The 17,727-nt window shown below is 49.6% G+C and overlaps 1 protein-coding gene across 2 annotated transcripts in view; it reads left to right on the forward strand.

The window, feature by feature from the left end:
• Positions 1-3,674: 3,674 nt before the first annotated feature.
• CTPS1 (CTP synthase 1) overlaps positions 3,675-17,727 on the forward strand; it is a 29,854-nt gene continuing 15,801 nt past the window's right edge. Inside the window, exons 1-7 of one of the 2 annotated variants that reach the window (XM_059374319.1) lie at positions 3,675-3,821; positions 8,267-8,445; positions 9,299-9,469; positions 11,887-11,987; positions 12,713-12,829; positions 15,220-15,303; positions 16,106-16,186. In XM_059374319.1, the coding sequence (XP_059230302.1) occupies positions 3,727-3,821; positions 8,267-8,445; positions 9,299-9,469; positions 11,887-11,987; positions 12,713-12,829; positions 15,220-15,303; positions 16,106-16,186 (828 nt within the window). In that variant the 5' untranslated portion in view covers positions 3,675-3,726. Of the gene's footprint in view, positions 3,943-8,266; positions 8,446-9,298; positions 9,470-11,886; positions 11,988-12,712; positions 12,830-15,219; positions 15,304-16,105; positions 16,187-17,727 lie in introns of both variants that reach the window. The other variant, XM_059374321.1, reaches the window with a different exon arrangement.

A 17,727-nucleotide genomic window follows, 5' to 3' on the forward strand; every position in this document is an offset into this window, starting at 1 on the left:
ACTGACTGAGCCACCCAGGCGCCCCTGTGTTTTCCCTTTTACCTTCTGAATTTTGTACCATTAATGTATTTGTTAAAAACTAAAAAAATTTTTTTTTAAATTTTAGTATAAGTAGCCCCCATCTGGGCAAAACATACAACTTTAAGTCAGTAGTCATGGGCTCCTTCCTGTTCTGTGGCTCGCCCAGAGAAGCTCTTAGCACACCTGGCCAGGGAGACAGCACAGTGATGTGAAAGTGAAGAAAACCACTCAAAGGAGCCTGAGCAGGGAAACAATTAGCAAGATCTGGTGATGGGCAGAAAGCAGGGGGGTGGGCGGTTTGGAACAGAAAGGATTCAAAGCGAACGTTCACAGGGGCTCTCAGGAGGGAATCCTTACTTCATCATACGGAATATAGTAGCAAGCACAGTATTCGCATCCCAGGGTGGTAGTGGGAATTAAAGTTATTAAAAGGTGAACGAGAATTATCCCTGATAAGGGATCTGAGACATCGAAACGTGAAGTAATCTCAAAGAGATTATCATCGGCTGGGGAGGAGACGCCCAAGAAGGCCTGCAATTCCAGCCCCTGGTGACAAATATCTTAGGGAAGGCAGGGAGCACACCACAGGAGGGACATGTAGGAGAGGCGCTGTCCTGGGTCACGTTTCCTAGCAACAAGGACAGAGATGGGGTTCTTGTGTAAGTGAAGAGTTGAGTAATGCTCTCAAGTGAAACCTGAAAGGGGGAAGCAGCATAGGGCAGGGAAGGAGCTACACCAGAAAAGAGGTGTGTTTAGTTCAGGGTTTGGCAAACTCTGGCCTTCTGATCAAATCCGTATTTCTATTTCTGGGATGCGTGTTTTGTTCAGGTATTACACTTTTTGCGCTACCAAGACAGAATTGAGGAACTGTGACCTTAGGGCCCCCAAAGCCTAAAATATTCACTATCGGGCCCTTTTCAGAAAAGATTGCTTCCCCCCAGCCCCCAAGTGTAGGCCTGGGCCTGTTCTCCGGGGTTCCCCAGAGCAGGTCCGGCACTGCCGAATTGTCCCACCTGGAGAGGAGGTGCCTGTTTATTCGTGCCGGGACGTTCAAGCTTAGAAGAACCCCAAATCTGGAGTTCAGGAGACAGGTCTGGGCTGGAAATATCAATTTGGGAGTCGTCAGAATAGAGATGGTACTTAAAGTCTGGATGAGACCATGTAGAGAATGATTATAGATGCAGAAGGGATCTTTTGAGCCCTGGGGCATAGCAATGTTTACAGGTCAGAAGCAGGAGCGGCTCCAGGAAAGGGCACCTAGAAGGAGAGCCCTGAAAGAGGAGAAAAACAGAGAAAATGGTTTTCTAGAAGCCTGGGAAAGAACACGCTTTAAGGAGGGAGCGACTAACTGTGACAAATGCTGATAGAAAGTAGTCAGTTGAGGAGCAGGACCTGGGGACAGTGTGCCTGGGAGCATGTGAGCTCAGGGTTGGAGAGAGGAGCGGTCCAAGCATGCGCGCATGAGCGCGCGCACACACACACACACACACACTCTCTCTCTCTTTCTCTCTCTCTCTCACTCACTCATGTTGCACGTATAGCCACACTGGCATCTTTATCTGGGACTTGTGAGACCAGGCTGGGACACAGAGGTCTAGGAACACAGAGCCTTAATTTTCGATAAGCACAGCTTCAGTGGAATTGTGTGAGCAACAGTCTGATCAGAATGAGCTCCAGAGAGAGGGAGGGAATTGGAGACTAGTACAAACAGCACCTTCTAAGAGCTGTATTGAAAAGGACACAGAGACATGAGGAGTAGCCAGAGAATCACGTGCCGTCAAGAGAGGGCTTTTAAGGTGGGACAAACTGCCTCATGCTCGTGGAAATGATCTGGTAGAAAAGGGAGAACTGAAGCGCGAGGGGAGAATTGCCAGAGTTGATGAGAAGATACGGTGCTTGAAACAATGAGGGTCCTTTGTCCACAGCCCAGGGGAGAAGGCAGAGCCTGTGAGCAGAGATAGAAGCAGGCCAATGGATATGACATGGGGAGCTCAAGGAAGTTCTCCTGATGGCTTCTATTTTCTCAGCTAAAGAGCAAGCAAGACCACTGCTGAGAAAGCTTGTGGGGGAGGAGAAGGCAGAGGTTCAGAGAAAGAGAGGAAAGGGTGAAATGATCATCGGAATACTGACTAGCTCATGCTTGTGTCTCCTACAGCATCTCTACTCCTTCAGCAAGTATGTTCTCAGTGTCTACCATGTCCCAGTGCTAAGATAAACACCAAATGCTTCTCGAAAGAATGTGTGGCCATAGCACATCTTCAAACACATCCCAAGCATGTTTTAGATTTGGAGCTGAGTGCCGCTTGGGTAACTTGGCAGGGTAGGAGCAGTGGTGATCCAGATTTTGAAGAAGCCAGAAGCTCTCATTGGGCCACAGCAGAAGCCTCCTAACTGGTTTCTTGGAAACCATGTGTTTGAGTCGTTTTCCTGAAAAATAAACCTGATCATGTCACATCTTCCCTTTAAATCTTTCAATGAAGACTGCAAAAAAAGCTTGTGACAAATTGCTTCTATGGAAGAAAACAGGAACACTGGGGTAGAGAGGTGAGATATTTTTCAATGTATCCTGTGTAGTGTCTGAAGGGAAAAAAATTAACTATGTGCACGTATTCACTATTCAAAAGAAAAACAAAATCCCCTCCTCAAAAAAATTTCTATGGCTTTCCACTGTAAGTAGGAGAAAGAAATTCCTTCATTTTGTCTATAATGCTCTTCATGGTATGGCGGCGCCCACCACTCCACCCTGATCTCATGATTTCTTCTATGCTGGCCTTCCCATTCATCTGTGCTAGACTCTTCTGGACCTCAGAGCCCTTTCACAGACTTTTCTTTCTGCCTCACTCATTCTTACTTCCAATCTCTCCCTTCCCTTTCTTTGCCAGTAAATTTCAGTTGTCAGTTTTAAACTAGTGTTCCAGGGGAGACTTTCTTGCCTGCATCCCCGATCTACACCAGACTTGGTCAGTACCCACACTGGGCACTCCAGCCCCCCAAAACTGAAGAGAATCACGATGAAGGGCAATTAGCTGATCACTTTGCCCCATGACGTCGTTACACCCAGGATAGGGTCCCCTGGAGCCCAACACAGCGTGTGACACACGGGCGGGGGGTGCTCAGTGAGTGTCAGCTGGACGAAACTCTGTCCCTGGAGTCTTCTCCATCCAAAGCAGCCCCTCTGGATGGAGATGCGGGGGCAAGGAAGCCAGAGGAGGAAGGAGTCGGCGCCCAGCCATCCTAGGCTTTCCCATTTAGAGGCCAGGGGTGACACTGCCGCGGTCCCTCGGTCCCGAGGGCATGGCAGGAGAGATTGGCTGGGACCGCACCACCGGCAGCTGCAAACGCGGTGCCCACAAGGTCGGACGGTTCAGAGACAGGGTGTGAGGTCTCTTGCCTCCTGTAGAAGGGGGCTGGAGTCAGACGACAGATTTGCCCGACCACCGACTGCGGACAAAGGCTGCGAGGCAGAAAGGCCGCAACCAGCCTGGTCTCGAACTGCCCCATCTCCAACACGTCAGCGGCACGGGGACTTGGCCCCACACCCGCCCACCCGGACGAGAAAACTCGTCCGTCCCACGCCTGCGCACTCGGGGCCCTGTGCCCCGCGCACTCAGACCCCGCCCCTGGGAGGGCCCGCGCGCCCGCCCCGCCCCCCGCCTCTGCGTGCGCACCGCCTGGAGCCCGCCTCCGTGAAAGACTGCCGGGCGCATGCGGCCGGGCTTGTTCACTGGCGGCCCCGGGCTCAGCGCGCGCCTCGCTCCCCTAGATCCTTGGCGGACGGCAGGCCTGGAAGCCGGCCTCAGGTAGGCTGACTCCAGGGATCCCGGGGGAGCTGTTCTCCCGTGCAGGAATCGGCAGCGCCAGCTGAGCCCGGCGCGGGACAGCCACACCGCCGGCTGACAGACAGCATTCCCACCAATCAGGGTGAGGTGGCTCGCAGGCCTGACCAATGGGCCGAGTGCCTAACGGGAGTGGGGCGGGCGGGCGGCCAGGCCGGCGAGGAGCCGGCTCCCGCGCGCGGGGCCGCGTGGCCGGGCGCCGCTGGGAAGCCGGGCCTCAAGGGGCGTGGGGTGGCGGGAAAGGCCGCCGGGCCGGGGCCGGCAGTGCCCATTTCAGCGCGGCCTGGATCGGCTGCCCGGGGGGCCCGGGATGACGCGTGGGACCAGGAGGGCCGTAGAGGCGCGGGAGCCCCTCTGCTTAGCCCTCCCGGAGCAGCCCCGGCTACCGCCGCTCCGTGGGGACTGCTCCGGCCGTCACCCCTCTGGGCTCCGCGCACGGCCTCGGCCTGGCTGGGAGGCGGCTCAAGGTCCGAGACGCGGCGCCGCGTGGGGGATGGATGCGGCGGCCTGGCCACGGCCCCTCCGGCTAGCCCCGACTCCCGTGGGCGGAAGGGGCCTTGCAGCTCGCTCGCCCGCCCGCCGGCCCCGGGTGCAGCCCCTGCGGCCCCACAGCCGGCCGGCTCTCCTCCGACCGCCCTCAGTGAGCATGCTGCGTTTTAAAGAAGTTCACTACGTTTGCGTGGCACACTTAGGTCCACACTCATTATAATGTCCGATCCTCAGCAGTCCTGGTGACAGGCGATGCGGGAGATTCTCATCCCATTTTACAGATGCCGGGACCCAGGCTTTGGGCAGCTTGAGTGACCTGACAGGTCTCACTACTCAAGTTGTAGGGCTGGAGGTGGATCTGAAAACATTTTTAACAACAAAAAAAGCTTTTTTTTTTTTTTTTCCCTTTCCATCTTTGTTGAATTCCTCTAATGCATTTTTTTTTAATTTTTTTTATTTTTAAGTAATCTGTACACCTAGCATGGGGCTTCAGCTCAACAACCCCCAGATCAAGAGTCACAGGCTACACCGACTGAGCCAGCTGGGCACCTTCTTTTTTGTTTTTTTAAGAATTCTCTGTTGTTGTTGTTTTTCAAAGATTTTATTTTTAAGTAGTCTTTACACCCAAGTTGGGGCTCGAACTCACAACCGGGACATCAAGAGCTGCTTGCTATACCTACTTAGCCATCCAGGGGCTTCTGATGTGTCTTAATTTGTTACTTCTGTGCTTGAAAACCTTCTGATGTGTCCGTGGCCTTCAGAATAAGTTCAAATAGGATACTCAAGTTTCCCCATAATGTGGTCCCTTGCTTACATTACCAACTCATTTCCCACTGTCTTCACCATCTCTCTCTCTTTTTCTTTTTATAAAGATTTATTTATTTGACAGGGAGAGAGAGATCACAAGTAGGCAGGCAGAGAGAGAGAGGGGGAAGCAGGCTCCCTGCTGAGCAGAGACCCCCAATGTGGGCCTCAGTCTCAGGACCCTGAAGGCAGAGGCTTAACCCACTGAACCACCCAGGTGCCCCTCTCCCTATCTCTTTTCTTGGCCTTACTTACCTCTGTTTTCTGTGGCTGGCCTTCACCTTCCTGTTCCTTTTGTTCCCTTCCCCATGCTTTAGGTCTTTCAGTGAGTTCTTGAAGACCCACTGCAAGTCTCAGGTCAGCAAACCAGCAGCAGTGTGGGTCCTCTCCCTGCCTTCATTCCTCACACTTTTGCTGGGCCATGATCTATATATACCCTGGTCTTGTCATTGATAGCTTTCTGCTCTCTTTTCTTCAAGTACGCCTTTCATATGTTGTCACTGTTTCCCACCATCACTGGATTACTCATTTATTTGTAAATGTTTTGTCTCTAACTGGACTGCCAGCAGCTTGAGTTAGGAGCCCAGATCTGATGACGTTTTGTGGTCCCTGCTCTTCCTGTAAAGCAGCCTGAGGTGATCTCTGATAATGGTTTGCTATTCACTTGACCCAGAAAGCCCTACAAAATCATGCAAATCAGGAGGTTCAAATCTTCATGTTTACTGTAAGAACACATGTGAAACTGCTCAGGTCATCAAGGGTATGCCTGTGCAAAAAGCCACCAGGTAGCTGAAGGATGTCACTTTGTAGAAGCCATATTAGCCATTCTGTCACTACAATGGTGGGGTTGGTAGGTGTGCCCAGGCCCAACAGTGGGGCTGCACACAGGGTCAGTGTCCTAAGAAGAGTGCTGAATTTTTACTGCACATGCTTAAAAATGCAGAGAGTAATGCTGAACGTAAGGGTTTAGAGTGACAGAGTAGTGTCCCACCTCAATGTCATTGAGCACATCCAGGTGAACAAAGTCGCCAGGATGTGGTGTCACAGGGCTTATGGTTGGATTAACCCACACCCGAGCCCTCCCTGCCATACTTAGATGGTCCTTACTGAGAAAGAGCAGACTGTCCCTGAACCAGAAAAGGAGGTTGCATGGAAGAAAAAGATATCCCAGAAGAAACTGAAGAAACAAAAACTTATGGCCTGGTAGTAAATTCTGCATAAAATAAATGCAGATACAGGTTAAAAAAAAAAAAAGTTTGGTCCCCAAAGTGTGCAGCACAGTAGAAACTTCATAGGAGGTCATTGCCCATCCGTGTGAGTGAGTGAATCATTTTAGCCTCTCCTACCTGGTCTTTGCGCACCATGGAATCTTTACTGCCAGGCACTGTGGGAGACTCCAGGAATCTTCCCTCAAGAGAGCTGTTACCCTCTTAAAGTAAAAATTGGGGCAAATCAAATGCAAATGGATGAGATAAGTCTTCTGGAAAAAGTAACCTGCTCCATAACCCACTCAGGGAGGCTGAGGACTTTCTAGGATCATCTAAAATTGAGGCTGAGACCGGGTGTAGTGTCCGGGATATACCTGATTAGAACCCATCTAAAATGTAGCCGTGTCTTATATTCATGTGTCCCCAAGGAGCCATTTGACTGTGAGGTGACAAGAGTAGTGTCCCTCCCCCCAATATTAGGGACTTGGGGTCCAACGAGTTTGGGAAAACTGCATACTGTATTCCCATTTGGGGAGATCACAGTGTGCATTAGCTTATTAAAGGCCATTGGAGGTCTGGCATTAAACCAACTCATTGTTTAACAGCATTTCTCTGATTTATATGTCTGTAAAAAGGCTTTATGGGAACCCCATACACGTTTTGCAGAAACCAGGGAGCGCACTCTTGGAAATGCTGTAACAGGATGGAAAGAGCAAGTCATGGTCTGGTGTCTTCCTTGCTGTCCAAGGGGGACGTCCTTTTGAGCATTCTTCCTTTGCCAAGTGTATTCATTCCTGCCTTGGGGAGGAGTAGGGCAGGGGAATGCTTGAAGCAGAACTCCCCAGTTTCCTTGTTCCTTTCTTAGCTTATTTGTATTATAATTTGGCTTCACATGAAGTGTTCCCGGAGGAGGAACATGTCCTGACCATGCCAAAGGAGATTGTGTTTTTCATTTTGGTCCCTTTTGGATTTACTGACCAGCTGATATGTCTGGGCCTCTGAAGCTGGGGGCCAGTGATCAGTCCTCCCTGGCAAACCTGTGGCTGTCCCCTCCACTGGTCCTGCCTCCTTCCACTCCTTTATCTCTCACCACATCTGCTTCCTGCCTCCCCGGCCACAGCTGCACTGCTCTTTGGATTTAATCGAATCTGTCCTCTCTTTGAGTGTTCTGCCCCCATTCTGTGCTTCAGGCTGGTTTGGTATCTGATATTCTCCTCCAGTATACACAGTTTCTCTTCGGGGCATACCTGGGTGAGATTGCTGACAAGGAGTAAGTTGTTATTAATTACAGGAGACAATGACCTGTAATTAAAGGATTTCTCGGCTTCATTACAACTCCTTTTAAATGTTGAAACTCTTTTATTCTGTCTTCCATAACCCGGAGAAGCTGTGTGTTCTTGGTGATACATTGTACGCTAACCAGAGATGTTCTCTCTTTCATGGGCAATCGGAGTGCTCACCCAAGATTGAAATCTTTTTTTTTTTTTTTTTTTTTCCCTGTGCAGGAAAAATACTGAGGCACCTGCTTCTGTATTCCAGGGTCCCATGGTTCTATCAGCCAACATTTGGGGCAGAGTGTTCTGTCAACAGAGCTGTTTTTAAATTTTTACGTTTTATTTTTTCCTAGGTTGTCTCTCAAGGTTGTTCGTTGTCAGAGCTTTAAACAAAAGCTGCATTATTTGATTAGCGAGTTGTTTTTCAACTCCTGTTTGACTAAAGCCATTCAGTGATCGCAAGAAGTATTTGTTAGGGTCCCACATAACAGCCTTCTAGAGTCGTGTAGCAGATAGGGTAACAGGCTCCTGGGGGATACAGAGGTAGTAAGGGGCAGAGCTAGCCTTTGAACCCAGATATGTGTGCTTTGGGGAGATCTATCTTACATGTAATTTTTCCTTCTCCCCCTCCCAGGTCAAAAAGTAAAATGAAGTACATTCTAGTTACTGGTGGTGTTATATCAGGAATCGGGAAAGGAATCATTGCTAGCAGCGTGGGCACAATATTGAAGTCATGTGGTTTACACGTAACTTCAATTAAGATTGACCCATACATTAACATTGATGCAGGAACATTCTCTCCGTATGAACATGGTAAGCACAATGTATTTCTTTCTTTTACTAAAATAGTAATTGTGGAGTACGTGAAAGAACAGGTCAGCCCTTGGAACTTGTGTGTGTGTTGTATAACATGACTTGTATTTCCTGCCTTCTAGAAAGTCCTTTGTGTAGCAGAATTCACTTTTCTCACCTAGACAGGGAGGGAGCAGAAATCCAGACAGTGATCTTGGTGATGAGAGTCCAGAGGTTTCTGTAATAGAAACCTCTCTCTGAGGGGGGAAGAAGACCTTTTCTCCTTTCCCATTTTTGAGCTCATCTCCTATTGTGATGGTAAGAACGAACCACCCTGGGCAAGACTTCTAAGAATAATGTCTCAAGGAATGAATGCGAAACAGAGGAATGGGGGAAACTTTGAGTCTCACAACTTTGTTTGGGACTAAAGGGTAGCCCAGACTTCGGTTTTTCTAACCAACAGGCCCTTAATACCCAGTGTGAATTCTGAAGGAAATCATGCTTTTATCCCGTCTGAAACCTTTTTCTGCTCAAGTTAGGAGGCTTTGTTGAAAATTCTTTTTGGGCAGCAGACTGGACACCTATAAAGCTCCCTGTGCCCTGAGGCCATGATTTCCTTCCACTGATGCTCTCTCGTTACTTCCTGATCCACACCGAGCTTGTGGAGAGGCTGGAAGTGTGTTATTACCTTTTAGAGAATGGTTGGTGATTTATCCTTCTTTTGTGTCATATTTAGTTCTCTAGAAATAAATGTCTCTGCTTCATATCAAGGTAACGCAGACTTCATTCTATGCGAGTGTTTACATTTTGAGACTCAAGTTTGCCCTCACTTAGGTTTTCCACTTCCCCTGACCATGTCTGCTGTTCGTCACAGGTGAGGTTTTTGTGCTGGATGACGGTGGGGAAGTCGACCTTGACCTGGGGAACTACGAGCGCTTCCTTGACATCCGCCTCACCAAGGATAATAATCTGACCACGGGAAAGATCTACCAGTACGTCATTAACAAGGAACGCAAAGGCGATTACTTGGGGAAAACCGTCCAAGGTAGAACTGGATTTGCCTTCAAAGGCCTAAAGAATCTTAACCAGCTTGCTTTCTTTGGAGTACAGAAATTTACTTTCTATGCAATTTCAGCCTGAAAGTGTCAAGTTATTGTTACTGACATGCGCCCTTGGTCGAAAGTTCAGAGCTGTACAGCTCTTGGCTTAAAGACTCGTATAAAAAGTACCTGTGACCCCATGAAAGGGACTGAAGCTCCCTGGACCCCTCGCAGGGTGTGAGTCCAGAGGGCTCTTGTCCTTCTGCAGGGATGAATGTGGATTGATGAAGGCAGCCAGGTCAGGGCAGCGAGCCCTGTGTTTTGTGTCTATTGTGCATCTGGGGTTGACTTCGACGGGAGCAGGAAGAGAATGTCCCCTGTGCGGCCTGCTGGCGGGTCAAGGGCACCCATGGGCTGGGGGAGCCAGAGACATGGGGCTCCCGTCCTCCTGCGCCTTCCCCAGCCAGCTTCACTTGTGTCTGTCTGCTGCCCTGGGGGCTCCCCACCACATGCATTTGAGAAACTTCCCACTCTTGGCTTAAGACTTTGCTGAACTGAGAGCCGAGGGTCATGCCGACAGTCGTCTGGGGCTGTCCGTGCGCGGGGTCATTTAAAGCGTAGCCCTGCCACTTACAGCTTTGTGAACACAGATTACTGAACCTCTTTGGGATCTAGTTCCCTTTTCTGTCAAATGGAGATAACTTCCTGTCTTTCCTGGTTGTCGGGAGGGCGAGCAAGTCTCTCTGAGTTCCTGACACAAAGGAAGGGGATCAGTTAGGAATCAGACTTGATCACAGTCTGTTGGTCTAGGCCTCCAGTGCAGTCATCTGTGTATGCCTTCAGCCGTCCCGTGTTTCTAGAATAGTCAGCGGCCGTCACGCCCTCCCTGGCGCTGGGGCTATGTGACGAGCAAGACCAACGAGTCTTTTGTCCCCACAGAGGCTACCGTGTGGGAGACACGCAAACAAACAGCTGAAGCAAGACGTCTGATGCGCGCTGTGAAGGAAGTAAATAGGAGAGAGCGTGGGGCGGCCCGTTTGGACAGGTGGTTGGGGGGAGTCTCCAGGAGGGGGTGTTTGTGCTGGGAGGCCAGCGGGGGGCCTGTGGAGGAGGGGGCAAGGCCACACAGGCCACACAGAGGCCTGCGCTGCGGGTGCTCTGTCTGGGTCCTCAAGGAGCAGAGGGCGTCGGGCGCAGTGATCAGGACAATATGTGGAGTTGGGGGGAGGTAGCCTGCGGCCAGGTGACACAGGGCCTTCTGGGCGGTGGCCCTGGAGTTTGGATTTTACTCAGAGCCGTGGGAAGCCATTGAAGAGTTTAAAACATGGGAGCGGGGGAGCTCTGTTTTGCATTTTTAAAAGGTCCTGTTGGCTGCACAGTGTGGAATAATGAATATCCTTGTGCCTGAGGCACTGCTGGTTAAATTGGGAGCCAGTTGAACAGTAATCCCTGCCCCCCCCCCCCCCGGAGCTCGCCCCCCTGAGTCCTACAACTAGGATTTTAACACGGTGTAGTGGCTGGCTTTCCGGACTGGCCTGTGCGGCTTGCTGCTTAGCATTTTTCCCAGTGGTGGCACAGGAGATCCCCACAGCTTCAGGCAGTAGAAGCTGTAGTCTCCACTGAGCGCATAGGGAAATTGAGCTTAAGAATAGTTAAGTAATTCACTCAAGGATCCGTACCTGATGAGAGTGGTGGAACTCAGGCTGGAATCCAGACGTTCTGGCCCCGGATGCTGCCCCCTCACCATCCTGCCCTCCCATTTTCTCTTACCCGTGGATTGTTCATCCTTTCTTGAACTGGAACATACCGGAACAGGGGCCTGGAAAGCACCCAGTGTGAAGTGGCTGCCTTCAGCAGTTAGCGGTGCAGGTGGCTGCTGGATCTGATGTGTAGGGGGCAGCCGGGGTCTTCTCTGCATGGGGTGCAAGGGCTCTGATGTGGGTTCCGGACACACTCTTGGCCTTACCCTCGTGTGCGTCCAGCCACAACCTGGAAACCTGGAGGGGAGGCCACAGGAAGTGTAAGCCCAGAGATTATTAAATGCCGCTTAAGAGTGGTCTCAACGGGGTCACCTGGGTGGCTCGGTCAGTTAAAACGTCTGCCTTCGGCTCAGGTCACGATCTCAGGGTCCTGGGATCGAGTCCCACATCGGGCTCCCTGCTCAGCCGGGAGCCTGTTTCTCCCTCTCCCTCTGTTCCTCCCCCCTGCTCATGTGCCCATGTGCCCTCTCTCTCTTGCTCTCTCTTTCTCCCTGCCTCTCTCAAATAAATAAATTTTAAAAAGAGTGATCTCAACAATATATTTAAGACCCCATCACTACTCCAGGCAAAGACTACAGCACTTAATTGTCATAGTAAGCGTGTCTGCCCCGAGCAGGGCTGACAGAAAAGGGTAAGGTATGTATTTCTTTTCTCTTTTCCAGTTGTCCCTCATATCACAGACGCAATCCAGGAGTGGGTCATGAGACAGGCGCTGATACCTGTGGATGAAGATGGTCTGGAACCTCAAGTGTGTGTTATTGAGGTTCGTACGAGTCTTTTCTAACCAAGAGTACACACTTACCTCCTTACTTAGTCAGCAGCACCTGATAAGACCATGCCCCGTGAGGCCCATGACCCTCCTCCCCATGGTGGGGCGGGTCTGGGCGCAGTACCGGTCATGGAACACCCACACCATCTGAAGCAGTCCTCCATGTGAGCGATTCTCCTCTTCAGCCTGTGTACGTTCACTCACTGTGGACTGTGCCAGTAGTGGTGGCAGGACACGTTCTCCTCTGTCCCTTGAGAACATCGCTGACCTTCCGCTCTCCTCTGGTAGGAACGTTCATGTTCTGCTGGTCCTAGCTGCTGGATCTGTGTTCCTGCAGATATAGGGGGCTCAGAAATTCTAGCAGTTTCTTTATAACTGATACTTTTTCATACAAAAGTTATTTACAGCTAACTAAGTAGATAAGATTTAGGTTTCTTTGCTTCCTGACGTTGTACAAATACAATTTCTAGTGTATCTTTCACTTGATCTTTTTCTTGGCCAGATCTATAACCTTGGGGGAAGGGAGAGCCTGTCCAGAAAAGTAACTTTGCAGCATAAGGGAATGTCGGTTACTGCTAAGGGACATTAGCCGGGCTCAGAGAGTCCACATCATGCTGTTTCTGGTCACCGGGCTGAGAGGATGAGGTGTGGATGTTAGAAAATTAAACCACAAGAGGAGAATTTAGTGCTTGACTTCTATAATAACTTTGTTCTTGTAGCTCGGTGGAACAGTGGGAGATATAGAAAGCATGCCCTTTATTGAGGCCTTCCGTCAGTTCCAGTTCAAGGTCAAGAGAGAGAACTTTTGTAATATTCATGTCAGTCTTGTTCCTCAGGTAAGGCACTCAAGTTTTACTTTGTGGGGGATGGAGAAGAAAGAGAAGAGCATGGTTTGCATCCCTTATGTGTTTTAGATATGTGAGGTGCAGGGAATAAAGATCTTTGTGAATTTAAAATGATTATAATTATACTATTTGAAAAGATCAGTTGGAAAACATTTAGAAGCTAGCCAGGGAAGGTGCATTGAAGACGATGGATTGAAAATGTCCGTTTGTCTCTACTACATGTTCACCATGTACATGTACATTCTACAATTAGAGTAATGGGCTTTTTTTTTTTTTTTTTTTTTAAAGAGAAACAGTCACATAGGTAATGTGAAAGGGTCAATGGGAACGAAACATAGGAAGCCAGAAAGCAGGTGCCGTGTAGGAAGTGAGAGAGCACACTTGTGAACCTGCAGCAGGGCCGGCTGAGAAGCAGCGGTGTTTGCCCTGCACAACCCTCTTTAGAGGCTCAGGAAGGGGCCGCACCAGGTGCATTGGCAGCTGGGGGCAGCTCATGGTAACTGCCATTTGAGAAGCAGCTAGCACTCAGCATCTCCTTCCCTAATGTGTGCACTTTTGGGTGCCAGTCCCTTTCCCACCTTGGCAGAAGGCTGAAGCTTTTTCTCCAGAGAGGGATTCTAGATGAGCAGTAGTTCAGTTCTAGTAGCAGTAGTTCAGAGCGGTAATACGGAAGTAAAACCAGGAGGGTAAGTGCACTTGGATGCTGTTGGAACACCCTACCTTCTTCTGCCACTCAGTTCCCAGAATCATCACAGTCAGGCTTGAACTGTGCATGTGAGGTTTACGATGGGGTGTATGACCAGCCCAGGAGAAAACACACTACCCTCAGGAGCTCCCCAGTGAAACAGTGAGGGTCCCAGGGGAAGAGGCCCACCCTATTTACTCAGAACTTCCAGTTGGCTTTGAAATGTCAGCCCATGGCCAGTGATCACCAGACATGTGGAGAAAGCACCTAGATGTGCAGGAAATCAAAACAGCGGGACATAGGGGAACTTAGAAGTTTGGGATCTGAAGGAAGCAGGAAACTTCAGAACTAGAACAGCCTGTCACTTGTGTCCTCAGAGACTCAAAGGGGAGATCAGCTGCATCCGTGAAACAAGAATTGGATACCCTAAGGAAGGGGCATTCAGAGAACAGAAATTTTAAAAATGGGATATTAATTTCCATTAATAATGGGATAGCAGGAATGAAAAACTTGAGAGAAAGAAGGTAGAGGAACTATTGCAGGAAATACATAAGAAGATCAAGAGAGAGGAAATAGGAGAGCAGGGTTAAGAGAAGGAGAGGACAGGGTTAGGGTTTCCAGAAAATAATAGAGAAATGGAGAGGGATGTGTCATCGGAACCAGGGGTCAGCAAACTACGCCCACAGGCCAAATCAGCGTTTTCGCTGGGAAAGCTCTTTTGGAAATACAGCTGTGCTCACCTCTGTATGTGTTGTCTGTGGAGGCTTTTGTAGGGAAATAGTAGAGTTTGAGTCCTTGTGACAGACTCTATGGCCCATAAAACCTAAAGTACTTATTACCTGGCCTTTTACAGGAAAAGTTTTCTGATCCTTTGATCCAAATAATTCAAGGAGATTTCAGGACATGAGTTTCTAGATTGAAAGGACCCACCAAATGCCCAGCATACTGAATGGGACATGACCCCCAACAAGGCACATCACTGAAATTTCCTAATTATGGGGCAGACACTCTAAAAGACTGTAAAGAGAAAAACGAAGAATTTGTAAGGTGTTACACTTTCTTAGTAGCAATACTAGAAGCTAGAAGACTGGGAAGCTGTTTCTTTACAAGTGGTCAGGGAAAAATGCTTTCCAGCCTAGAATACTGTACCCAGCAAATCTGTGAAGTGTGAGAGGGAAATCGGGTTAATTTAGTACTTAGGAAACTCAGCATGCCAAGAAAACAAAACAAACACCAACCGAGGAAAACAAACCAAATTTGGACAGAGAGGAAAAGTGTGGTACATGATTTATGATGGCAGGATTCAAGTACTCAAACACACACAACTGTCGAGAGGTATCATGAGATGTGCTGTAGGCACAGGACGGGAGCATGTGTTGTAGCTTTCTAACTATAGTTCCCGCTGTCTAACGGGGGAATCAGTAGGAAATGTTTCGGGCCACATGTCGAGAAGCAGCATGAATCATACCAAAAGGATCATGGGAGAGTGGATGCCCCTGGGGTTTGGGGAAGGGGAGGAGTCTGGGTGCTGATACCGCTTTTAGGACAGACCCTGTGGAAAATCCAAACACATGGGCCTTTGACAAAAATAAAAACTACATTAGACACCGATCCATAAAAGGGGTTCAGAGAAAAGTCATGCCTGAAAATTCTTTATCCTAGAGAAATGAACTTTTTTTCCCCTTTTGTAAAATAGCCAAGTTCAACAGGGGAACAGAAGACTAAGCCCACCCAGAATAGCGTTCGGGAGCTCAGAGGCCTCGGGCTTTCTCCAGATCTGGTAAGGTTTTATGTTTCCCTGGTTTCAGTGCGATCTTGGATATCTAATTAAAATCTCTCCTCCATGTTCCATGTGAATCCACTTATATGGAATCAGAAAGGCAAAAAGCAGAAACAGATCCACAAAGAGAGAGAACAAACTGGTGGTTGCCCAAGGGGAGGGGGTGGGGGGTGCAGAATGGGAGCCGCAGACTTTGGGTCAGGGAGAGAATAAGGCCAGGGGCTGAGAGGCGCAGACGGCTGCCCTCGTGGTGAGCACAGCGTAGGGCATAGAGTCCCGTCGCTACGTTGTGCTTCTGAAACCCATGTAACATCGTCTGTCAGCTGTAGTTCAGCTAAAAAAAAAAAGAAAATCTCAGCTCCGCAGCAGATAACACCTTTGCTTTGTTGGCTTGCTTTTCGATGCTGGTGGGGAAACAGGGTGAGTGCTTTGAGCAGGCGTTGCCTTTTACAAAGGTTTCCTCACGGGCCTGTGTGAGGTTGTGCCTTGTCTCTCCTCTGCGCCCATCATTCAGTGTCCCCTCCCTCTTACCCAAGACTCCACCTGAGGAAAACCCACTGGGTCCCCGAAGTTCATCTTCGGCACGTTCATCTGCACTGCCCCCCTCTCCCGTTTCTCCAGAGCGGGACTTTAGGCATTCAGTTTTGAAAACAGGTCCTATTTTCATGTTGGCCTGCACTGGGCTGGAGTTCACGTTTTCATCTGGCTTCATGAGGTGAGGTCTGTTCTCCTGTCAGTCAGGAAAGTACCCCAGCTCCGTCATCCCTCTTCTGTCTGAACGCCTTCCTTTGTTTCCTGCTAGGTTGTGTGCAGGTGCTCAAATCCTCTGGACACGTCAGTGAAAGAGAAAATCTCAATGTTCTGCCATGTTGAACCTGAACAAGTGAGTCGAAATTCCATCTCCGCATCAGTCGGGTTTTGGTTCTAGTTACCCTAAGGGGTCACAGCTGCTTGTTTCACAGTTCGAGACAGGAGCCTGTTGGCTGGAACCGATGCTGTTGGCTCTGGTTTTCTGGACATACTTGACCTCTCTGGCCTCTTCTCTTCTCACTCCTTGTACCCTTGGCTCCAGTCAGGCTGCATGGCCTCGTCCTTCCCTCTGGCCCCGCTGTCTCCTATTCATTTTCACCCTCCAGGGCTCCCCTGGGACCCAGTATTGCCTGAGAAGCTCTCCCTGTCAAGCTGCTTCCCCCTCAGGCCTCAAGGTTGATCCTTCTTGGGCGACCTGTGTGTCTCACATGGTGAGACATGTTCTACTGCCCCTCGGGGAGAGAGAGAGAGTGTGTGTGTGTATGTGTGTGTGTCCGTCCGTCCATCCATCCGTCCGTGGTTGTCTCTACTCATAGACTCAGCTTCTGGAAGGCAGGGACCACTTCAACCAGCTTGAAATTACTGGCGCCTGGTGTCTAACGTGGCGGAGGCTTTAAACCCGATTTAGTCTTTTTCGTTACATGTGCTTATGGAGGGTACCTCTTCAATAGGAAATTCAGACTTTTGGGACCTGTCATAGGTCCAGGGTGGGGCACAGTAGGGAAGGCCTGGTGCTGGTAAGTTGAGGCTGTGGCTGCGGTCAGACCGGCTGAAGGGCAGGAGCAGGGAGGTGGAGGTCCAGGAATTTGTGTTGAGGTTGTGAGTGGTTTGCTTTGCTGCTGGGTTACTGAGGGTCAAGAGGTGAAGCAGGAGGGCCCGGCTGGCCTAGAGGGGAGAGAAGGAAGCTGCAGCGCTGGAAAAAGAGCAGTTCGTTTGCAGGACTACAGGGGGTATGGCCATGTGGGTCAAAAAGTCAAAGTCACTGGCGTTGAAGTGAAGAGAGCAGGGCAGCCTCTGACCCCCCCCCATCTCCACGGGCACTCAGGAGTCGGGCTGTGAGCATGGCCTGGGGCCTGAGATCAGTGTTCCCAGAGCTTCCCAAGCTGGGAGCTCCGTGTCAGGAATTCTGCTTCCTACTAAATACAAATCTCCCTTGACTTAACGATGGGCTAATCCCAGGCAACCTGTTGTAAGTTGAAAATACCTAAGTCGGAGTGCCTGGGTGACTCAGTGGGTTAAGCCTCTGCCTTAGGCTGGGGTTATGATCTTGGGGTTCTGGGATCGAGCCCCACATCAGGCTCTCTGCTCAGCAGGGAGTCTGCTTCCTTCTCCTTCTGCCTGCCTCTCTGCCTACTTATGATCTCTCTCTCTCTCTCTCTCTCTCTGTCAAATAAATAAATGAATAAAATCTTGAAAAGAAAAAAAAAGAAAATACCCTGAGTCGAAAATGTGTTAACACACCTAGCCTACTTTAAATATAGCCTACAGGTGAGCAGAATCACCTAACACAAAGCCTGTTATACAGTAAAGTATTGACTATCTCGTGTAATTCATCGAATACTGTACTGAAAGTGGGAAACAGTGGTTGTGGGTACAGAACCATTGTAAGATATC

This window comes from Mustela nigripes, chromosome 14 (genome assembly GCF_022355385.1).
Source record: "Mustela nigripes isolate SB6536 chromosome 14, MUSNIG.SB6536, whole genome shotgun sequence".
Taxonomy (NCBI): domain Eukaryota; kingdom Metazoa; phylum Chordata; class Mammalia; order Carnivora; family Mustelidae; genus Mustela; species Mustela nigripes.